Source organism: Meles meles, chromosome 4 (genome assembly GCF_922984935.1).
Source record: "Meles meles chromosome 4, mMelMel3.1 paternal haplotype, whole genome shotgun sequence".
Classification (NCBI taxonomy): Eukaryota; Metazoa; Chordata; class Mammalia; order Carnivora; family Mustelidae; genus Meles; species Meles meles.
The window spans coordinates 123391857-123417507 of NC_060069.1; the positions used below are offsets into that span (position 1 = coordinate 123391857).

The 25651-nt window shown below is 36.0% G+C and overlaps 1 protein-coding gene across 1 annotated transcript in view; it reads right to left on the bottom strand.

Annotated features, from left to right (window-relative positions):
* The window catches only part of ZNF654 (zinc finger protein 654), an 86513-nt gene that overhangs the window by 43110 nt on the left and 17752 nt on the right, over positions 1-25651 (bottom strand). Inside the window, exon 2 of the mRNA XM_046001624.1 lies at positions 17693-17838. Within this exon, the coding sequence (XP_045857580.1) occupies positions 17693-17838 (146 nt within the window). The remainder of the gene's footprint in view (positions 1-17692; positions 17839-25651) is intronic.

The window sequence follows — 25651 nt, forward strand, 5'->3', positions numbered from 1 at the left end:
AAATGAAAAATCCAAAAACAGACAAATTGCATGTGAAAAGCACGTACAGGACAAAAGCAGCATCTCAAATTAGTAGGGAAAAAATTGATTTCTTTGAACTGGACAGTCAAATGTTATTAAGACAAAATTGATTCTCTCTTGCTTCCAAATTAAGAAAAAATTCAAAGTGGATCAAAACTTAAATATAAAAAATTAAACATTACAAATATCAGGAAAAAAATCCCATATAGACTGATTATAGACAAATCATTTTCCTTTAAATTATTCTTAACTATGATTCAAGATGCAAGAGCAACAGAATACTGACAAATTATAATTACATTTTTGAATGTCTAACAATACAACAACATAAGCAAAATCGAAAGATAAATGAAAAAATAATGGTTTGTAAGGATATGCAAACAGATGTTCAACTTCACTCACAATAAGAAAAATCCAAATTAAGGGGCACGTGGGTGGCTCAGTCAGTTAAGCATCCGACTCTTGGTTTCCACTCGGTTCATGATCTCAGGGTTGTGAGACTGAGCCCCATGTCGGGCTCTGCTCAGTGTGGAGTATGCTTGTCCCTCTCCCTCTGTCCCTCCCTCTGCTCTTGCTCTCTTGCTCTCTCAAATAAATGAAAAATCTTGAAAGAAAGAAAGGAAGGAAGGAAAAGAAAAGAAAAATACATGTTAAAAATACAAATTAAAACTACACTGAAGGATGCCTGGGTGATGCAGCTGGTTGAGCGTCCAACTCTTGATTTTGGCTCAGGTCCTGATCTCAGGTCATAAGATCAAGCCCTGCATTGGGCTCTGCACTCAGCACGGAGTTTGCTAAGGAGTCTCTCTCTTCCTCTCTGCCCCTTCCGCTGTGCTCTCTCTTTCTAAAATAAATAAATCTTTTTAAAAAATATACTAAATTGCCATTTCTCCTTTGTTAGATTAGCGAAAATTTCACACAATATTGATAACATAATATTGGTGAGGTCGAATGTAAACAAGGACTAATTTTGTGGGTGCAAATGCAAAATGGTATGAGCTGTTATAGAACGAACTTTGTTATAGAACGAACTACTATTTACCTCACCTATTTATTCTTTGACACAGATTCTAGGAATCCACCCCAAAAATCTACCAGCAAAAACAAACAAAAAAATGCATGCAAAAGGATATTAATGATAGCACTATTTATAACAGGAAAATAATGGAAACAATCCAAATATATATTAGAAGATATGATTCAATAAATTGGTACATCTACCCAATAAAATACTAGGAGGTATAAACAGGGACTTGAATTAAATCTTTTTTTTTAAGGTTTTTATTTATTTGACACAGAGATAGAGAGTACAAGCAGGCAAAGCAGCAGGCAGAGGGAGAAGGAGAAGCAGGTTCCCTGCTGAACAGGGAGCCCAATATGGGGCTCAATCCCAGGACCCTGGGATCATGACCTGAGCAGAAAGCAGCAGCTTACCCAACTGAATCACCAGGCTCCCCTTGAACTAAATCTTTATCTCCAAAGAGTAATCTCTTTAAGTTAAAAAAAAAAAAAAGGTAAAGTGTGTAAAGAGTAAATAAAGTGTACATTAAAAGGGCATAGGGGTATGGTTATGTATCTATTAGTGAATCTTGTTTTTCTATTCAACCAACTAACTTCTGTCTTTTTAATAGATTTAGACCATTTACATGTAATATGATTTTTGATGTGCTTGGATTAAAACCTCTTCTCTTCAAAATTGTTTTCTACTTGTTCTGTCTGGTTCACTGTTGCAGTGACCTCTTCTTCCACCTATTTTTGGACTGAGTGAATTTTAATTCCATTTTATCTCCACTTAGGCTTAATATATCCATGCTATATTCAGTATTTTTCATGATTACCCTAGAATTTACAATATGTATCTTTAACAAATCCCGGCATGCCTTCAAATATTATGCTGCTTTAGGTATGATATAATAATCTTTGTGCTATTCTTGTCATTCATTTTCATTTTAAATATGCTATAAACCAACAGTGCTTCACTACAGCTCTTGTTTTAAGTCTCGGCATTGAGAAAATGGCATTTAGAAACTGGCTGCCAGTTTCTGTAAGTCTGACTGAGACATAGCTACACGCATTCTTTCATGTACTGTCTATGGCTGCCTTGGTACTTTAAGAGCAGAGTTGAGTAGTTACCACACCCTACAGTCTGCAGATCTTAAAAAAAAAGCCCAGCCCTGGGGCACCTGGGTGGCTCAGTGGGTTGGGGCCACTGCCTTCCACTCGGGTCATGGTCTTGGGGTCCTGGGATGGAGCCCAGCATGGGGCTCTCTGCTCGGCGGGGAGCCTGCTTCCCTCTCTCTCTGCTTGCCTCTCTGCCTACTTGTGATCTGTCAGGTAAATAAATAAAATCTTAAAAAAAAAACAAAAACAGCCCTTTAAAACAGTATTTGCCAACCTCTGCTTTAGATGGTTATGTTTTACAGTCATTAAAAGTAAGAAAATTCAGTTTTATATTTATCTTCAGTTTTTATCATTAACAGCTCTCTTCATTTTGGGGGGTAGATTTTTCTGTCTGGCATCATATCAGTACTATTATCTTTTGATAGTTCAGGTCTTCGGAGAATGAGTAATTTCAACTTCTGCTTCCCTGAAAACATCTTTAATTTTTCCTTCTTGATTGGAGAGTTATTTTTTCTTTCAGCACTTTAAAGATGTCACTTTATTGTGTTCTGACTAGCACAGTTTCTGAGATGTCTGTTGTATTTCTTTAGTCTTCTAAATCAGGTAATGCCTTACTCTGGTGGCCTTCAAAATTTCCTCTCTGATTTCCAGAGTTTGAATTTGATGTATCTAGGTGATCTAGGTGGTAGGCCAAGGTGTATATGTTTAAAATTATCCTGGGGCTCCAGGGTGGCTCAGTGGGTTAAAGCCTCTGGGATGGAGCCCCGCATCAGGTGCTCTGCTCAGCAGGAAGCCTGCTTCCCTTCCTCTCTGCCTACTTGTGATCTCTGTCGAATAAATAAATAAAAATAAAAATAAATCTTTAAGATTATCCTGCTTCTCAGTTTCTCAAATCTGTACTTGGATGTCTTCAGCCTCACTTTTCTTCTCCTTCTAGGATTCTAGTAGACATATATTATACAGTTTCATATTTCCCCAAAGCTCTTAAATGTCACTCTGTTTTCTTCTTTCTTTTTCTCTTTTGCTTTTAGTCTGGGTAGTTTCTATTGACTTATTTAAGTTCGTTCATTCTTTCTTCAACTGTGTCAACTTTATTGATGTGCCCATCAAAGGCATTCATCATCTATTACTGTGTTTTTCATTTCCTCCATTTCCATTTGAATCTCTCTTAAAGTGTTCCATCTCTCTGCTAAAATCCCCAATATGTTTAACCATGTTATCAACCTTTTCCACTAAACCACGTATATCTGAATTTAGTTCTTCTAACTGATTTTCTCTTGATGGTGCCTTTTCTTCTTGCTCTTTATGTGTCTATAATTTTTAGCTGAAAGCTGGACTTCATGGTATACAACAGCGCAGACTGATATTAATAGTATTTATACCTAGGGACAGAAGTGCCTTTTCTTCCATTAGGCCTTTATTATGGAAATTTAAGTAAATCTTGTCATGAATTAAGTGGTTTTGTGTTCTGTTGTTGCTATCATGACCTTCAGTGTACCACCAAATTCCTCTACTGTCTTTTTTTTTTTTAAGGTTTTATTCACTTATTTGAGAGAGAGCACAAGGAGGGGTGAGCAGCAGAGGGGAGAAGCTGGCTCCCCACTGAGCAGGGAGCATGACATGGGGTTCAACAACAGGACCATGGGATCATGATGTGAGTGGAAGCCAGACAGTTAAATGACTGAGCCACCAAGGTGTCTACTGTTATATTTTGTTTAGGGTAGAGGCTAGATTGCCTGATATTTTAGGTTTGAGAGGCCACTAAGATCTTCATCACATTTTTAACACCACTGTTTAAAAATGCCAAGACTGGGGGCCCCTGGGTGGCTCAGTGGGTTAAAGCCTCTGCCTTCTGCTCGGGTCATGATCCCAGGGTCCTGGGATCCAGCCCCGCTCTGTGGAGAGCCTGCTTCCTCCTCTTTCTCCCTGCCTGCCTCTCTGCCTACTTGTGATCTCTGTCAAATAAATAAATAAAAATGTTTAAAATTAAAAAAAAAAAAAAAAGCCAAGATTGGGAAGCCTGGGAGGTACAGCTGGTTGAGCACCTGACTCTTGATTTTTGCTCATGTCATGATCTCAGGGTCATGAAATCAAGCCCCAAGTCAGGCTCCATGGCCAGCAGGGAGTCTGCTTTAGATTCTCTTTCTCCCTCTCCTTCAACCCCTCCTTCCTGATGCTCTCTCTCTCAAATAAAATAAACAAATCTTTAAAAATACAAAGACCAGGGGCGCCTGTGTGGCTCAGTGGGTTAAAGCCTCTGCCTTTGGCTCAGGTCATGATCTCAGAGTCCTGGGATCCAGTCCCACATGGGGCTCTCTGCTCAGCAGGGAGCCTGCTTCCCCCTCTTTCTCTGTCTACCTCTCTGCCTACTTGTGAACTCTCTGTCAAATAAATAAATAAAATCTTTTTAAAAAATACAGACTATTCTTAGCTTCGAAGCCATATTAAAAAGGGCGGGGTGGGTATAGGCATCATTTGACCCATGGGTCATATTTTGCCAACTCCTAAGGTAAAAAAATAACCAGGTTAAGATATAAATGACCCAAATAAAACTTTTATAGATCAAAAAATACTATACCTGAGATGAAAAATACATTACATGAGATTAAAGTCAAATCAGATACTGCAGAAGATAACACCGGTGAAAACGAGACAGGGCATTATTAAAAAAAAAAAAAAACACACACACCAAAAGAAAAGGAAGGGACTGATAAAAATGAGCAGAATCGTCAGTAAACTGTGAGTCAATTGCGGATTCTCTTCAAGTGTCATCTCTTAAGAAAATATAATGATGTGGAGTGCCTTGGTGGCACAGTCATTAAGTGTCTGCCTTCGGCTCAGGTCATGATCCCAGGGTCCTGGGATAGAGCCCTGCATCAGGCTCCCTGCTTCTCTCTCTCTCACTCCCCCCACTTGTGTTCCCTCTTTCACTGTGTCTGTCTGTCTGTCAAATAAATAAAATCTTTAAAAAAAATTAAAAAATAAGAGAAAACATAATGATGCTTTCTAAAATAATTTTTGAGGGTGCTTGGCTGTCTCAGTCGGTAGAACATGCAATTCTTGATCTCAGGATTGTGGTCTGAACCCCACATTTGGTATAAAGATTACTCAAAAATAAAAATCTTTTTATTTTTATAAAGAAATTTCCCAAATTTGCTTAAAATCATGAATCCAAAGAACCAAGAAGCTTAAGGTCAATAAACATGAAGGAAACTACACAAGGCAAATTACAATCAAATTTCTTAAAACCAGGAATAAATTTCAAAAGGTACCAGTAAGAAAATGAAGACAGGCCACAGAGTGGAAGTATTTACTATCACATATCTGACACGAATGTATAAACAGAATTTAAAAAAAAAAAAAACCCTACAACTCAATAAGGCAAAAAATCCAACTGAAAAATGGGCAGAACATTCGAATAGACACATTACCAAAGAAGATAAACAATAGCAAGTTAAGTAAGTACACAAAAAGATGGTTGCCATCAACAGCACTGAGGAAATGAAAATTAAAGTCAAACTGAGATACCACCACAACTATTAGAATGGCTATAATAAAAAAGACTAATAATATAAAAAGTGTTAGTGATGTGGAGAAAACTGAAACTGCCCCCAGACAGCTGGTTAGAACTTCAAATGGTATAATCACTTTGGACACAGTTTGACAGTTCTATGTTGAACATAACTTGTAACATCCATTCCTAGGTAGCTACTCAAGAGAAATAAAAACATCTGTCCACACAAGACTTAATAATACACAAATGTTCAAAGCCAAAAATTGGAAACAATCCAAATATCCATCAACTGCTGAATGCATAAACAAAATGTACTATATCCATACAGTGGAATAGTATTCAGCACAAAAAGGAATGAGCTCCTGGTAAGTGTCAGAACATAGATGAACCTCAAAAACATTATTCTAAGTGAAAGAAATCATATCTAAAAGCCTATATATTGTGTCATATTGTTTTTATGAAATGTCCAGAAATAACAACTCTATTGAGATAGAAAATAGATCAGGGGTTGCCTTGGGCTGAGGAGGGGACTGGGGATTGGCTGTAAATGAGCAAGAGGGAACTTTCTGGTGTGATGAAAATGTAAAACTGGATTGTGATGATAACTGCACAACTCTATACATTTACTAAAAATTATCAAATTATATACCTACAAAGTATGAATAATATGAAATTTTTATCTCAATAAAGCTGTAATTAAAAAAAAAAGATCAGATACCTAGAAATGGGTAAGGAGTGGGGATGTACAGAGAAAACAAGACTGATGATATGCTGATAAATGTTGAAACTGGTGATGGGCAGGACAGTTCATTGTAATATTCCTTCTACTTGTTAATAGGTTTGGCAATTGTCATAATTTAAAAAAATTTTAAACCACATATTGACAAAGGTATAAGGGAAAAGGTACTGTTAAACTGCTGGCAGCAAAAGAAACAGTTAATGAAACCAAAAGACAACCTACAGAATGGGAGAAAATATCTGCAAATGTCTTATCAGATAAAGGGCTAGTATCTAAAATCCATAAAGAACTTATCAAACTCCACACCCTTTCTCTAACTTCTTTCAGTTAGCAAAATGCCTTCAAGGTCCGTCCATGTTGTCACAAATAAAATGATACCTTCTTTTTTTGTGGTATATATATAAGATACATACATTTTATGTAAGAGATATATATATGTATCACATATTCTTTACCCATTTATCCATCTATGGGTGCTGAGGTTCTTTCCATGTCTCAGCTATTGTAAGTAATACTATAATGAACTTGGGTAACAATATCTTTGCAAGATATTGGTTTTACTTTCTTTGGATAAATACTCAGAAGAACTGCTAGATCATATAGTAGTTCTACTCTCAGTTCTCTGAGGTACAACACACCTTTTTTCATAGTGGCTGCAACAATTTACATTCCCACCAACAGGGCACAAGAGTTCCATTTTCTCACATCCCTACCAACACTTATTATTTCTTGTATTTTTGATACTAGCCATTCTAACAAGTGTGAGGTGGTGACTCACTGTGATTTGATTTACATTTCCCAGATGATTAGTGATGAGCATCTTTTCATATACCTGCTAGCCAAATGTATTATCTTCTTTGGGAAAATGTCTATTCAGATTCTCTGCCCATCTTTTAGTTAGACTTTTTTTTTTAAACTATTGAATTATATGAATTCTTTGTATCTTTGGGGTATTAACCACCTCATCAGATACATGATTTGCAAATATTTTCTCCCATTTAATAGGCTGCTTTTCATTTTGTTGATGGTTTCCTTTGTAAGCTTTTTAGTCTGATGTAAACCCCCTTGTTTACTGTGCTTTTGATGCCTTTGGTTTTGGTGTCAAATCCAAAACTATCACTGCCAAGCCTAATGTCAAGGACCTTAGCACCTACATTTTCTACTGGGAGTTTTATGCTTTAAGTCTTAAGGTCAAGTCTTCAACCCATTTTGAGTTGATTTTTGTGTATGGTGTAAGACAGGGGTCTACTAGTTCCATTCCTTTGCATGTGGCTATCCAGTTTTCGCAGGACCATTTATTGAAGAGCCAGTCCACTCCCCAATATATAATCTTGGCTCCTTTGATGTAAATTAACTGACCACATATGCATGAATTTATTTTGGGGCTCTCTGTTATGTTAATCTATGTATTTGGTTTTATATCAATACCATACTGTTGTTGTTGTTGTTTTAAATACCATAATGTTTTGGGGCACCTGGGTGGCTCAGTGGGTTAAAGCCTCTGCCTTCGGCTCAGGTCATGATCTCAGGGTCCTGGGATCGAGTCCCGCACCGGGCTCTTTGCTCAGCCAGGGGCCTGCTTCTTCTTCTTCTCTCTCTCTCTCTGCCTACTTATAAAATATTAAAAAAAAAAAAAAGAATAAATATCATAATGTTTTGATTACTACAGCTTTGTAATATAGTTTGAATTCAGGTCATATGATGCCTCCAGCTTTTTTCTTCCTTCTCGAGATTACCTTGGCTATTTGGGATCTTCTGTGGTTAGATTCAAATCTTGGGAATTATCTGTTCTATTTCTGTGAAAAATGCCATTGGATTTTTGATAGAGATTGCACTAAATCTGTAGACTGCTTTGGGTGGTAACGGACATTTTAACAACATTAATTCTTCCAATCCATGAGCATGGAATATCTTTCCATTTATTTGTCTTCTTCAATTTGACTCATTAGTGCCATGTAGTTTTCAGTGTACAGATCTTTCATTTCCTTGGTGAAACAAACTTCTAGATATTTTATTCTTTTTGATACAGCTGTAAATAGGACTGTTTTCTTAATTTCTCTGGCAGTGCATTATTAGCACACAGAAATGTAACATTTTTATACACTGATTTTGGGTCTTGCAAATTTATTGACTTTTTTTTTTTTAACTAGTTCTAACAGGTTTCTTTACAGTTTCCTATGCAAAATATCATATCATCTGCCAATAGAAACAGTTTTAATTCTTTTCTGATTTGGAAGACTTTTTTTTTTTTTTTTTGCATGATTGCTCTGGCAAGGACTTCCATTACTATATGAATAAAACTGGCAAGAATGAGCATCCTTAGAGGGAAAACTTTCAGCTTTTCACCACCGAGTGTAAGTTAGCTGTGGGCCTGTGATAAAATATGGCGTTTATGATGTTGATGAATGTTCCCTCTATACCCACTTCGTTAAGAGTTTTTATCATAAATGGATATTCAACTGTCTTAAATGATTTCCTGCATCTATTGAGAGAATCATAATGATTTTTATCCTTTATTTTGTTAATGCAGTATATCACATTGATTTGTGAATGCCTAAACCATTTTTTGCATCCGCTGAAAAACCCCACTTAATTACAGTGTATGATCCTTTTAATGGGGTATTGTATTCAGTTTACTGAGATTTTGTTGACTATTTTTCTAACTATGCTCTTCAGGGATACTGACCTGTAATTTTTCTTTTATTGTGGTGTCCCTGTCTGGTTTTGGTATCCAAGTAATGCTGGCCTTGTAAAATGAGTTCGGAAGTACTCCCACCTCTTCAATTTTTTGAAAGAGTTTGAAAAGGATTAATATTAATTCTTCTTTGAATATGGGCTGGAATTCACAGGTGAAGTCGTCTGGTCCTGGACTTTTGTTTGTTGGGAGATTTCTGACTACTGAGTCAATCTCCTTTCTAGTAATTAGTCTGTTCAGGTTTCTATTTCTTCATGATGCAGTCTTGGTAGATTGTGTGCTTCTAGGAATTTGATGTTTCTTTTAGGTTGTCAAATTTGATGGTGTACATAGTAGTCTCTTACCTTTTGTGTTTCTGTGGTATCAGAGTTGTACCATCTTCTATTTCTGATTTTGAGTCTTCTTTTTCTTTTTTTTTTTTTAAAGATTTTATTTATTTATTTGACAGAGAGAGATACAAGTAGGCAGAGAGGCAGGCAGAGAGAGTGAGAGGGAAGCAGGCTCCCTGCCGAGCAGAGAGCCCGATGCGGGACTCGATCCCAGGACCCTGAGATCATGACCTGAGCCGAAGGCAGCGGCCTAAACCACTGAGCCACCCAGGCGCCCCGAGTCTTCTTTTTCTGTTGATGAATCTAGATAAAGGTTTCTCAATTTTGCTTCTCTTTCCAAAGAACCAGTTCTTAGTTTTATCGATCTTTTCTTTTGGTTAGTCGTTTATTTCCATTCTGATCTTTATTTCCTTCTATTAACTTTGGGCTTCATTTGTTCTTTTTTTCCTAGTTCCTTTGGAATGTAAAGTTAGGTTATTTATTTGAGCTCTTTCCTGCTTCTTAAGTAGGCATTTATCCTCATGAACTTTCCTTTTAGCACTGCCTTTGCTGAATCCTGTAAGTTTTGGTATGTTGTATATATATTTTCTTTGGCTCAAGGTTTTTTTGGTTTCTCTTTGACTTCTTTTGACCCATTTGTTCAATAGAATGCTGTTTAATCTTCACATATTGGTAGTTTTTCTAGTTTTCTTGTTGTAATTGATTTATTTTTATGCCTCTATGGTCAGAAAAGATGCTTAATATTATTTCAATCTTCTTAAACGTATTAAGACCTTTTTGTGACCTAATAAATGATCTATCCTGTGCAAATGAAAAGAATGTATATTCTGTTTCTTTTGGATAGAATATTCTGTATAGGTCTGTTTAGTCCATCAGGTCTAATGTGTTAAGGCCAATGTTTCCTTAGTTTTTATCTGCATGATCTTAACTACTGACGAAAGTGGGATATTAAAGTTTCCTACTATTATTATATTGCTGTCTATTTCTCCCTTTAGATCTCTTAATATTTTGCTTTTATGTAATTTAGGTGCATCTAAAGGAATGTTCTTAAGATTTCTGTGTAAGGAGCAATGGGCAAAACTTTGTCATTTTTTCAACAATTTCAGAAGCATTTCTTTTTCCTTCTTCTTCTTCTTGTTTTATTCCACTATTATGATCCAGTTCTACAGACCAAAGCTATCAGAAGGAAGGGAGGAAAAGTTGAAAGGTTCAAATCTATAGTTTTTCAGGAATCCGGCTTAGCCCAAAATAAAGACATTCAAATTCAGAAAAACTCAAACATGTATTTACACCATTCATAATGACTATATACATCTTCTTCTAAAGAATAAATAATCTTTCCTAATAGCAGTGAAATAGTAACAGCTTTTAGTCACTGCTTTTTCTCTTTAGTTTTTGTGTATCTCAACTGACCAAGAATTACCAAGCCTTCCTTCAGTTATATTCAAAAAGCCGTAAATACCATGCTATAAAACTATACCTATATATACCTCTAAGTTCTGATATATACCAACACAGATGGGAATAGGGAATGTCATCACCTGATCACTTTTCATCTCTGTCAACATAAATATACCAGTTAATAATCCCTCTCTATCTCTGCCAAATCTCAACTGCTTCATCCCCAAATTAACAAATGGAGCAATACAGGCCAAAATTATAAGGAAAAAAGATTCTAGGCACTACTAGCACCAAATGAAATGTTGAGTTTCTAAACAGAGCCAGTATAAACAAATGCATGCAGGTTTGTCTAATGCTGACTTTAGCTACAACAAATCCTGAAAACAAAACATTCTAATGTAAAGGTAAAGAAAAACAAAGCAATACTGAGGGAATTTAGTATGGGAATTAAATTAAGACCGCCAATTGCCGCAAAAAGGAAATCATTTCTTTTTTTAGTTATTTAATTAATTTTTAAATAGGCTCCATGCCCAGTGTGGGACTTGAACTCATGACCCTGAGACTGAGTCACATGCTCTACCAACTGAGCCAGCCAGGTGCTCCAGAAATCATTTCTTTAAAGAGAGAAAACAAGGAAACAGGTTAGACAGCCTAGATTTCTCTATAAAATAAATGAGATCACCTGCCACAAATGATTAGTAAAGATAACAGATATAAAATTGGAGAAGGTTTTGAGTAAGTGTTGGTCAAAATAATAAATAAAAAGTCAAGAAGCAAAAAGAGTGCTACATGTTGCAGACAAAGAATATATGGATGGGGCCATAAGATAAACACATTTGGTGGGGCCTGGCCCCACCCCAAAAATCGGCCCTTTATAATTATCCTTTCTTCCTTTAATTTCTAGTCTATTTCTATTTCCTAAGTTAGTTGAGGCCTAGACCTAAGTTATATACAACCAATTAAACTTGGTTGAATAGAAGATAGGCACAAATTCTATGTTTCAAATATAATCCAATTCAGCAATATAGTCAGAAAGGGTTACTGATCTATCATTGCATGTGTGGCCTAACATATGAATGTGTAGCCACTCTAAATAAGACGCTGATTATATCCATTTAATTCCATGAAAGAGAAGGCTTTTTGGTCTTCTCTTACAGGCAACTTGGCATATTAGGGTACACATTTTTAGTATTTGACACTACACATAATAAACACTACTAGCTGAACTAGTTCCCTCTCCAGTGGATCATACAGATGTTTGTGGACCTAATGGCTCCCAGGCAAATATGCACTTTCCATCACGGAACTCTGTGTGGAATGCTAAAATCTATGAACATTTACTTTCTATTGGGCTAAAGGTGACTGAGAAGGCAGCACTGAAGTTTGCTTTTATTTTATATAAAACTGGTAATGTCTAAGTTCTCTGCCTAAAGATCCACTTAGTTTCAGGGTGTTTGGCTCAGTTTTACCAGTAAAACAGAAACCAGTGTTTAACCAACTTAAAATAAGAAAACAACAGGGGGGGGAAAACTTAACTCAGACTTACGAAAGTGCCTTACACCAGCTCAGGCCTAAGTTTTCTTATCTATAAAAGAGGTTTAACCTGAGGTCCTTTTTAGTGCAAATACATACACACACAGCTAAATCTTCATTTCTTTAGAAAATATGCTTATAAAAAGAGTCAACCTAGGTAAAATCATAATTAGCCAACTTAAGACCGTTCTCTCCGTGACTATAGTCATTGCCACAAAATTTAAAAAAAAACCAACTCAAGTATAAATAAAAACAGAATCCATCTTCCTTCCCTGTAAAGAAGACCTTCATAAAACTGTAGTTTTTGTGGTCGCCCAGTTTATAGAAGGCACATCTTCACATATGTATAATTTATAAGACAGAACAGGCCTTTATGAAGATAGATATATGGACCAGATAATACTGCCACAGAATATAGTAACTTACATGTTTAACATGTTTTATACACACACACACACACTCTTACGTATATATATTTATATAAAACAAAATCTCGTAGGTATTACTTAAGTTAACTCTTTAGCTCACCTTTAACTTTTTAGTATGTCAAGGGAATAAAAAACGTTAAGTACATGATACAGATCACAAACAACAAATTTCAACAAACAGCTATGAATTATAATGAAATCCATTAATATCCTGACATCTTGTCCAGTCACCTTATACATTCTATTTGCCATCCCTGGGAGGCTCTTCTGCTCCTTCATCTGATTGTTATCATTCGTTCGGAGTTCACCTCGAGTTGTTAGCTCACCCAGCAAATTTTCCCTGACCTCCCAGACCAAGTCAAGCCCCTGTTATACTATCTCATGGTACCCTGTAAATCCTTCATAATTACAATTACATAATAGTGTGACTGCTTGTTTAATATTTTTTAGCTTTGTAAGGTCTATCTCTCTTATTTTCTAAAATGTTCAGCCTAGAACCAAGCACAAGAGATTTACTGAATGAATGAATGATTATGGAATTAGAATTTTCCAGTTTATATATTTATTTAAGTAAGGTGAACACTGCTACAGACTATTCTCTTACTAGTATCACCATATTTTTATTTCCTCATTTTTCTTCTGGTATTACAAATATGATTAACTTTTCTGTTAAAGTAAACTCTAATAATGCAGGAAGTTTTCCTTACTAGAAACATTATTCTTTGACAAACTACTAAGATAGTTTACTTTTTTCCCCCAACACTGTCCATCTCAAGATAAGATTTGCTTCTGCTTAATACATTATTTTTTCATTAGCAGTAGTAAAAAAGACAGGAGGCAATGAAACAGAAACTAACAAATTAGTTAAATTAAAAAAATAATAAAGTGCTTCTGAAAACCTTAAAAGCATTTCCCATTATAACACAAATGTGAACAAAGCTTATATAGGTGAAAGGTGGGGGGAAAATGAAACAGGCACTGAAACAAGATTAATACATCTTGTTTACAAATAATGTACTTCTTTTAATACTTATTTTATTTTCCTCAGAAATCATTAGAAAATAAAACTGTTCTGGTAGTTTTCAAAATAACACATAAAATTATTATTTGTAGTGGATATCTGTTATGTTTGTTTACCTAGCAGCTCTGTTTCACACTACCCCATTTACTTCTTGAGGGAACCCCTTACCCCTCCAACATTTCTATGGTTCTCATTGGGCTGTCGATTTAGTATCCTTATTCCCCCCAGCCGTGGGGTGAGCTGATCATCAGACTGAGCCAAAAATCTTACTATACTCTCCTTAACACAGCTATTAGTCAAAGCAGGAGGCACATAACGTTGGCTGGGCTCAGGTTCCCAAAAATATTTTGAGGCTTACAAATTGGGTAGGGACAAACCTCTTGGTTTTAACTAAGCTTAACTGTAGAACTGTCAGGAGCCCTGAGTGAATGAGGATAAGAAAGGGGGAGAATGGTTCTAGGTGATATTTTATTCTCTGGATTCAGAAAATCCTGAAACTAGTTCTAGTCCTTGCTGTTCCATGGTGTAGTCATCTAATAAATCCCCCATACCCTTCTTTTTTTGCTTAACCTAGCTTGACTAAGTTTGTCAATTTTATGTATTAGGGCTTTTTGATTAAAATTGACAAATACATCTCCCATATTCACTTGGGTATCATAAAAAAATAAAAGAAATATATATTTTCAAATAATACAGTTTTCTTTATACTGCATTGCTCTTACAAATCTATTCTATAAGGTTATATTCTAAACTCTCCTTCCTCCTCCAATTTTTTTTTTCAGCTTCATTGGGGTGTAACTGACAAACAGAAATTGTATATATTAACTTCATGTTTTGATATACAAGTAACAGTGAAATTATCACTATAATCAAACTAGTTAACATATCCATCACCTCACACAGTTCTCACCTACAATTTTAAGTATCTACAAATACTTAAAAAAACACAGTGTGTAAAAAAACACAATGTACATGCACTCTTTTAAATTAGTTCATATATATGAAATTAATACATCTTCAAGATTTAAAAATGCTAATTGTACAGAAAGAATTCAGTCTTCTCTCTCACTAGTCCAACGCCCTAGAATTAACAGCTTTCAAAATTTTTAATAGCTGTTGATAATAAGCTTTGTCAGTACTTCCTTATTTACCAGTTTTAAATATTACCTCTTAACTTCCTACTGTGGGAGAAGAGAATTTAACTCCTCACACAACCAATTCCACATTCACATTAGTTATTATTTCCTCTATTATTGATCTTTGTAACTTTACTTACACATTTATTTATGGTTTCATGTACTACTGATACTCCATTTTGTAAAATAAGAATCAAAGGATATTTTTTAGTGACCTTATTCTTTACTTTCAACTTGTAACTTCCATCAAATAATCTTATATTGAATGGTTAATAATTTTTCTGTTCTGTAACTGTAATTATTTTTGTACTCTACTAAAAGTTTAAAGCCAGTAAACATCATTTACATTAAGAAAACTATGTAAACAACACTCATTTCATATTAAAGTAGTTTGCTTATTAATTCTGTGTTCTTTCCTGTTCATATTATTTTTAATTTTCCTGGAGTATTTAATTTCCATTTTATTTTCTTTGCCTTTTATCCCTACCTTAAATGGTTCTAAATTCTCAAGGTTACTCTCAAATCTCCATTTTACTGAATATTTCCCTCTTCAAAGTGATATATCAGGTAAGACCTACTACTTAACAGTGATCCTAGGTCTTCTCTTCCCTCTACCTCATGTAAAAAAGCCACTATTTTCTAGATCCACATTCTCTAATAACTTCCTAAAAGAAAGGGTATGTCAACAAGTCAATATTCTATATCCTTACATACCTGGAAATGTTCTTTCTAACTCTCACACTTCACTTACAATTTGGGTAAGTATAAAATCCTACATTGAAAATAATTTCTCCTCCAATCTTTCAAGACACTGATTCATTATATTCTACCACCCACAGTTAGTTGTATGAGTTATATGAAGACTGATACCAATTTGATGTTTGTTCCCTTGTAGGTAACCTAGTTTTTCCTTGCTATAAGGTGTTCGTATCTGTTTTTTTCATTCTTGGTATTTTGAAATCACAAAATGATGTATTTAGCTGAAAAACTTTTATATTTACTGTCTTAAGCACTTCTTGAGCTCTTTCAGTCTGGAAGTTCATGACTTTCAGTTCTAGAAAATTCTTTCATTTTTTTCTTTAAATTTTCCACCAATATATTTTAAGTTCTTTTTCTGGAACTCCAACTAGTGAGATAATGAACCTCCTACATAAAGTCACCAAATCACTTTTTTTTCTCTGACACATTCCTTCTCTTTGGTTCTGTTTTACATCCTGGATTATTTCTCCAACTTTACCCTCCAAATTTCCTCCTACAGAACTTTAAATTTTAACCATCATCAGATTTCTTTAATTTACACAAACTCATATTTGGTATCTCATTATTCCATTCACACAGTATGGTATATTGGTGTTTTAATGTTACACATATCATCTTAACTCTCCCTGAAACTATATGTTATAGATTTTATATTTTTAATTTTTTAATTTTCTTTTATTCTTTTATATTCTTCCAAATTTTTCACTGTACTTTTTTTCATGTTGAAGGCATTCCTCAACTGTCTCAGGAATTCCCGAATCCCCACTAATATGTACGAATAAGGTCATAAACAAATTAATTGGGAGGTCTAGTAGCATGTCTAGACTTTGGTGAATGACAAGTTTTTCTTTAGAGTAGTTAAGTGATTAACTAGCTGTCTCAAAGAGGAAATTTTAACTGCCAGAATGCAAAGGTCATTGCTCCAAAGTCATTTAATTCTTTATGGGGGGGTGGGGGGAGCAACTCTGGTTCCCTACCCCAACTTGGCCCTAGGGTTTGGTGATTGGCCTGAATGGAAAAAACTGTAATTAACTCCTTTATCTCCATTATCCCAAAGTATCTAATTCCCTGCTCTCTATTTCATGCCTTGCACATTCAAATTCTACACCTCTCTAGGATGGGGGGGGGGGGTAGGACAAACTAGACCTTCTATTGTATAAGGAAGAGGATAACTCTGTTTTAACTGCTACAGGTTTTTTAAATGTTTTACAAATAATCAAGCATACATACAAACATAAAAACAAACACATAAAACAAGAAGTTCACTAAATAATACTGATCCTGTAAGACATTCTCTGATATTTTCTATTGTATTTTCTAATGCCGATAAATGTTTTTACATGTTATTGTGATGTGTGATCTGAGGCATGCGCACATGCACAAAACAAAAAGTGAAGTTGTGACTTGTTCTGTCATGTTTGTGACCACTCACTCTTCTGTGTTCTGTGCCCTACAAAATTTTTGAAATCTTTCATTCACTGGTGGCTCTTCTCTACTTTATTTTCACTGTATTCCTCTCTTTTATGTCTTTACTATAACTTTAGTAGGCTCTGCCAGAGCAAAAAAAAAAAAAAAAAAAACAAGTGCTCAGGGAAAAAAAAACCTGGAAACTCCTGGTTTTTGAATTCTTCTAAAGTATTTTAAAAAACCAGGAGTTTCCTAAGCTCTTTCTGGCCTGATTTAAGATCCCTCTGCTAACTCTGATGGCCTGAATTGCTGTATTTTGGGACTTACCATTAGAGCTAGGGAATTAAAAAAGGAAAGTGATGGTAGTGACCATAAGAATCTATGCAAAAATGCCAATTAACTCTAAAATTAAAAGTAAATTATGGCTATATGTTCAAAGTTAAACCTAAATACTTAAATGAAAAAATGGAAATTTCTTTTTTCGCTTCTCTTTTTTTTTCTTCTTTCTGAGGGAAGACTTTAGGAAAGGCTCCTTTCACAGAGAAAATAATCAAAACCCAATTCTCATAAAAAGTAAAGAGTACTTACAAAGCAAGGCTACTCAAAACATACTGTACGTGCTCACATTCATCTGGGAATGACGCACTGGCTGATGTAAAACAGCAGAGTGCAGTCTGAAGAACCTGAAGCTGTGGCAAAGGGACCTGCCATCTTCCAGCATAATCTTCCACCACCTGGTAAGGAAATAATCCAAGAAGTACATTATTACAGAAAATGTTCTCAACATCTTGAGTTTAAAAATTATGATGACACTACTAAATAAAGCGTTAGTTTAGTGTGAATACAAATGATTTAGGGGAAAAAACCTTATTGTTTATTTTCCTAGTGTACATCTGAAAATAAAATTAACTATTACCTTTGAAAATGTAGAGAAAAATATAGGATATGAATAATTATACTGTCCAACTGTCCAAATCTTTAATAAACTGTAACAAATGTCCTTCACCTCCCCTATCCAGCCTTTGTCAAAACATCAATTATCAAAGATTAAAATAGCTAAGCAGTAGAATACAGTAATAAAGAAAATTAGAAATGAACATGATTATTATCACTACTATTTATTATAGAATAAATTCTAAGCATTCTGGCACCAATGGGTATTAAAAAGATATAGTGGCGGGGCGCCTGGGTGGCTCAGTGGGTTAAAGCCTCTGCCTTTCGCTCAGGTCATGATCCCAGGGTCCTGGGATCGAGCCCCGCATCGGGCTCTCTGCTTGGCAGGCAGCCTGCTTCCTCCTCTCTCTCTCTCTGCCTGCCTCTCTCCTTACTTGTGATCTCTATCTGTCAAATAAATAAAATAAAATCTTAAAAAAAAAAAAAGATATAGTGGCATGATGCTCCGATTATAAAAGTTTAAACTGCACAATATGATGGACTAAAGAGTCCAGAATATAATTCGTCTTTGCTCTGACACTTTACTAGCTTTATGAATTTGGACAGGTCATCTTCCTTCTCTATGCATTAGTTTCCTCACTATAAATAGAGATAATAATGCTTATCTTCCAGGTTTACTGTGAAGCTGAATTAGAATAATTTAGGAGTAAGCATTTTAGAACCATCAATTGCTATAAAATGTTACTTATGATTTCTCATATACAAGACTGCTATAATAAAACAATGTATTATATTTCTAAAATACCTCATATTATACAGGTTGACAAACTATGGCCTGCAGGCCAAATCTGGCCTGACACCTGTTTCTGTATAGCCCACAAGCTAAGAATGTATGTTACATTTTTAAATGGTTGAAAAAAAGTATTTTGTGATGCCTAAAAATCATATGAAATTCAAATTTCAATGTCCATAGAGCTTTACTGGAACATAACCAGATTCATCCATTTACTTACTATCTATGGCTGCTTTCCTGCTATAACAACCAGTTACACAGTTATGACAGAAATCATATGGCTCACAAAGCCTAAAATATTTAATATCGGCCCCACTACAGAGAAAGTTTGCCAACTCTGTTTTAAAAGCTGGAAAAAAATAGAACAGAGTACAAAAGCCAAGAACACTCAGAGCTCAAGGACTTTTCATGCTCATCACTTCCTCTTAGGAGACAATTTTGCATGGGTCTCTTGTACTTCTACAGTTTTTAAAAAAAAAAAAAAAAAAAGGCCTGACTACCTTCATCTTTTCAAAGATATTCATAGGCAAAAGCCTTGAAAAGTAGAGATGATGTCTCCCTCTACAGCAGTGAACCTGTTTACTGTTTAGCATAATCACAATGTCATCTCCCTCTGTAAGAAATTACAGGCAGACATCTACACTTGTAGACCGTTATAAAAGATTAGGGTTCCCTAAGCTTGGGGTTCCTCGGCTATGATGAAAACTCACTGTGAGTGCAGGATCCACCTATGCCACTTACGTCTTCAGGGGCAAAGGGATCCACCATGAGCATGAAGGTCATGATGCTTGTTGTGCCATGAGTAATAAAGGTCATTATTTCTGACCCAGGAGTTTCATGTTTTCTGCTAGTATCTATGAAACTGTGGCAGGCTAACTTAGATAAAATCTTACACCTTTCACGGTTCTCTTATAATTCCAAATTGCATTACCAGAAAGTTAACTGGGAAGTAAAAATTACTGCTATGATGACCCCAAATAGGACACACTTTTCTAAACTACCAAAGGCAAAAAGAAAAAAAAAAAAAAAGGTTGGATAAACTGTGGTTACCTGCCTTTAAATTTTCTCTTTACTAGAGTGCTTGATCAGCTTTACTAATCTCTTTTTGGCCACCATAACACCATTCTGATGACACCTAAAATATAGGCACCTGACAGTCTCCCACTTTCCTGTCCTCCATCCCAAACAGTCTGCCCTAATCCCTATCTACTTATAACCTTATTCACTTCCTATTTATGGGATGAGTTTCTCTCCTTAGAAGAGAAACTATTTTCTCAGCTTCTGTTCTTCTTATAGCCTCCCTCATTCAACAAGATTCTGCTACTAATATTCTGCCTGATCTAGCTGACCTAACACAATAAAACCTAACAAATAAACCTAACACACCTAACAAACACACCTAACAAACCTAACACAATAAAAGTCCTTGTGGGGGACATCTCCAATAGGTTTGTTAGAATACCTATGATGGGACAGAAACAAAATTACTGAAACTTACATATCTTCTTATACTATTCAACATCATACCAGACACTGCTAATACACTGTAACATGAACCTAACACTTTAAGACTCACTATAACATTATTTCTCTTCTAAATATTTTCCTTAAAACATGTGACATTGCAAATTACATTGCCCTTTAATTTGAAGTTTTTCTCCTGTGCTATCATAAGCACCAGCTAATGAGAGTGCATACCATGATATCATAATCTGATATGCCAAAGTACAGCAAACACCACATCTTCCATTTTCCTTTTTCTTTTGCATTCTAGTAAGTAATAGTCTTAACATAATGACCAGAATAATGTTCAAGTTGCTGCAAACAAAGGGAAAGTATTTACCTGGATCTTTAAAATCAACCACTGCAACAGTTCTAAATTCTTCAAGAAAGTGGTCTAAGAAACAGGATCAAGATCAACTGTCCATTAGAGATTCGTAAAAACTTTTTTATTATTTTTTTAAAGATTTTATTTATTTATTTGACAGAGAAATCATAAGTAGGCAGAGAGGCAGGCAGAGAGAGAAAGGGAGGAATCAGGCTCCCTGCTGAGCAGAGAGCCCAACTCGGCACTGGATCCGAGGACCCTGAGATCATGACCTGAGCCATAGGCAGAGGCTTTAACCCACTGAGCCACCCAGGCGCCCCCCCCCCTTTTTTTTATTTTGAAGGGCATAACAAACATACTGCAATGCAATTTACTATAATTTATAGAAACTATATAAATACTGCTGAAAGAAGTTACAGCTAAGGCCAAAAGCATGCCGTGGTACAAGGGGAGTTGAAGAAAAGGGCACAGCTACTGCCAAAGAAAGATGCTGGAATAGTGCTACGATCCTACAGCACTTTCTCAGCACTCTCATTTACAGAAGCATATATCCTATGGATGATTTGTCATAGGCTTTTCCCTTCGTTTCTGTTCTAGCAGCAGGAAAATAGTTTCTCTATATCCCCTCCCCTTTACCTGTAAAATGTATGTAAAGAATTTAAGACAAGAGTACTGGATGGATGATTTGTCATAGGCTTTTCCCTTCGTTTCTGTTCTAGCAGCAGGAAAATAGTTTCTCTATATCCCCTCCCCTTTACCTGTAAAATGTATGTAAAGAAGCATATATCCTGACCTAAGAGGGATACAGTATATACTATACACTGCAATATCTTAATTTACAAAGGCAAATTATTGTGAGAATGAACAGATTCATTCTTCAGCAAAATTGCGAAAAGACAGACTTAGTGTAAACCCATTCAATTAAAATTACATTCATTATTTAAGAACATTAAAATACATCATCCAAATCACTATGGACTGAAAAGCATCCCCCTTAAATTCATATGCAATCTATGCATTGAATGAATTTGCTAACTTTCAAAATACCTGACGTAAACACTGCAATAGACATTGTCTTTTCCCCCATCCCTTCATTATGATTATGTTATTCATTTGTAATATAGCTACTATATATGTAAATAATCCCCTAACTCTTTCTACTGAGAGGGCATAAGAGCAGTAACACCCCAGTAGCAATATATACACTTAGGGACCAAATCTTGGTTTTTTTTTTTTTTTTTAAGATTTTATTTATTTATTTGACAGAGAGATCATAAGTAGGCAGAGAGGCAGGCAGAGAGAGAAAGGGAGGAATCAGGCTCCCTGCTGAGCAGAGAGTCCAACTCGGGGCTGGATCCCAGGACCCTGAGATCATGACCTGAGCTATAGGCAGAGGCTTAACCCACTGAGCCAACCAGGCGCCCCAAATCTTGGTTTCTGAACGCCATTCTCCATAAAAGAAACTTGGACTCCTCAAAGTCTCCACCAGGAGGCCTGAAGCAGGGAAAACACAAGATAAGACTAGAACGTTTTGTGGTGCCGAAGTAATGAAATTCTGAAAAATGATGGAGTATAAAAACACAGGAGTCAACCTGAAGGAGCTCCTAAGTGCTATAGCTGGAACAATTTAAGCAACAAAATAAAGGACAGTATTGGACTTAAACCCATAGAACAAGATAAATATCCAGGAGTCCACAGTGATAAAAATAAATCAGTTAAGTAAATGTTAGAGATGAGACAGCACTTCCTCACAGAAAAGTCCCAATTAATAAACAGAGAAGAAAAGAGATATAGAGAATCAGCATTAGGCAAATACACAGTAATGAATGCTGCAGACAAGAGCCACAGAGCAATGCTAGTATTTGTGGGTAGTTTCAGGCAAGGCCATCTGGGTGGCTCAGTTGGTTAAGCAGCTGCCTTTGGCTCAGTTTATGATCCCAGAGTCCTGGGATGGAGCCCCAGGTTGGGCTCCCTGCTCAGCAGGGAGTCGGCTTTCTCTCCCTCTGCTCCTTCCTCCCCCAGGCTCATGTGTTCTCTCTCATTCTTGCTCACTCTCTCTCTCAGATAAATAAATAAAATCTTAGGGAAAAAAAAAGTTTGAGGCAATGCAGGATTTGCAGTCTCAAGTTATCTCCCCCAAGACATTCATCAACTAAAAATAAAAAGACACTAACTTATGAGAGCACAGAACCCCCCCAGACACAAACTTAACCAAATCATCAAAATAAATATCACCAGTAAGTAACATAACATATCATTATCATCAATCTCTTCAGATGGCATACCAAGAAAGAAACAATGGCATTTTTGTGGTACTTTTGCCAAAAATGCCTAACCTCATCCCAATCATGAAAAACCGTCAGACAAACCCAAACTGAGAGATGTTTTACAAAAAAACTAATCAGTATTCTTCTGTGTCAAGGTCATGAAAGATAAAAAATCGAAGAACTGTTACACACTCCAAGAGACTAAGGGTAACTAACAACTAAATAAACACAATATGAGATCCAGAAATAACATCCTGGAACAGAAAAATCATCAGTGGAAAAACTTAAATTTCTAATAAGGTCTGTAATTTAGTGATTATTACACCACTGTTTTGTTTTTTTTTTTTAAGATTTTATTTATTTGTCAGAGAAAGCAAGCAAGCAGGGAGGATGAATGGCAGGCAGAGGGAGAAACAGGCTCCTTGCTGAGCAAGGAATCTGATGTGGGACTCAGTCCCAGGACCCTGGAATCATGACCCAAGCTAAAGGCAGACATTTAACTGAATGAACCACTCAGGTGTCCCTCATTTTAAATATTTTAGACAAACTTTGATCCCTGTCAATTTTTCATTTGCTTCCAAACTCACTAGGATGAATAATATATTAAATGCTTCCTTCGTAAACATTAAAACTGGCAAATAAACAAGTGAACCCCAAAATATATGCATAAGCAAATGCATATGAACATCAAATCAGAATGTAGGATGCCAGTGGTATACACAGATTATGTTTGCACATAATAATGACTTAACTGTCTTGGGCTAAGCAGAGCTCTACATCTGATTTCAATTCAGCATGCCCTAGCAGGTATGGCTGAGGCAGTGATTTTATTATTGCATTTTTTAAAAATGCCCTTTAGTTATACAGGGGTTTTAGACATTAATAGGTGGAAAATTTTTTGTTCTTTCTGTCTGGTTTCTCAAACAACTACAAGCCAGAGGATTAAACTGAGAAGCTGGTTAAATTCCATACACATCTTAAAACACTAGTGTGTAAATTTAAATTTTTCGCCTGTAGAATATTACTGATCCAGAAAAAAGAATGAAATCTTGCTATTTGCAATGAGGTGGATGGAGCTAGAGTAATAAGCCAAGCAAAATAAGTCAGTCAGAGAAAGACAAAAACTGTATGATTTCACTCATATGTGGAATTAAGAAACAAAAAAGATGCACAAAGGGAAAAAAGAGAAAGAAAAAAAAATCAAGAAAGAGACTCTTAATTATAAAGAGCAAAATGATGGTTACCAAAAAGGAGAGGGTTGGAAGGATAAGGTAAACAGGTAATGGAAATTAAAGCATGCCCTTGCTGTGATGAGCACGAGGTAAGTTATAGAACTGTCAAATCACATATATTGTACATCCGGAACTAATATAACATGGTATGTTAAAAAAAAATTTTCTTAATTTGATAAAACCTGAAAAATAAATGGTCCTAGATCAGCTGAACTAATAACTCTGTCCCTTTCCTTCTTAATTTTGTTCTCGAAGAGCAGCTCTTAGATTCATGTAACTTGTCCAAAGGCTTCTAAACTCAGTGTCACAATATGGTCTCAAGTAGCTTCTGGAATTGATAAGTAGATAAATCTAATCAAGGATACAGATATGAAGATTTTATCTGAGTTCAACAAAGACGGCCAATACATTTTATCAAGTGAACAGATGAAGAAGAGTCAGATTCCTTATTACATAGGGCATAAATCACTTTCTTAGACTGGGACAGAAGAAAAATTCAATGGAATTATTATAAATTCAAAGGCCAAAAGAGAAACTTAAGAGACAATGGACTCTGAAAAACAACCAGAGGGTTTTGGGGGGAGGTGGGGTTGAGGAACCAGGTGGTGGGTAATAGGGAGGGCACGTACTGCATGGAGCACTGGGTGTGGTGCAAAAACAAAGAACACGGGCGCCTGGGTGGCTCAGTGGATTGGGCCGCTGCCTTCCGCTCGGGTCGTGGTCTCGGGGTCCTGGGATCGAGCCCCACGTCGGGCTCTCTGCTCTGCAGGGAGCCTGCTTCCTCCTCTTTCTCTGCCTGCCTCTCTGCCTGCTTGTGATCTCTCTCTCTCACTGTCAAATAAATAAAATAAAATCTTTAAAAAAAAAAAAAAAAAAAAAAAACAAAGAACACTGTTACGCTGAAAATAAACAAACAAACAAAAAAGGTAAATGCATCAAACAGTAACTTTAGGTACCAGGTTTGCTTACTCTCAAGAACTAAATATGCTTAAAATAATACAATTAAAACAACAGTGGTAGAGTTAAAACAATAAAAGGAGGTAGGTCGTGTTGATAAAGATGAAAGAGAGGTACTACCTTAAGAATAAGTTCACACTTAGAATTAAGGCTAGGGGGCACCTGGGTGGCTCAGTGGGTTAAAGCCTCTGCCTTCCGCTCAGGTCATGATCCCAGGGTCCTGGGAAGGAGCCCCGCGTCCCACTCTCTGCTCCGCAGGGAGCCTGCTTCCTCCTCTCTCTCTCTCTCTGCCTAGTTGTGATTTCTCTCTGTCAAATAAATAAAATATTTTTAAAAATAAATAAATAAATAAAATAAAAAGAATTAAGGCTAGACAGGGCACCTGCATGGTTCAGTCAGTTAAGCAGTCTGACTCTTGATTTCTGCTCAGGTCATGATCTCAAAGTCATGAGATGAAGCCCTGCAACGGAGAGTCTGCTTGAAATTCTCTCCCTCCCCTTGTCCCTCTGCCCATTCCCTTGCTCCCTCTCTCTTTCTCAAATAAATAAATCTTAAAAAAAAAAAAAAAAAAGATGA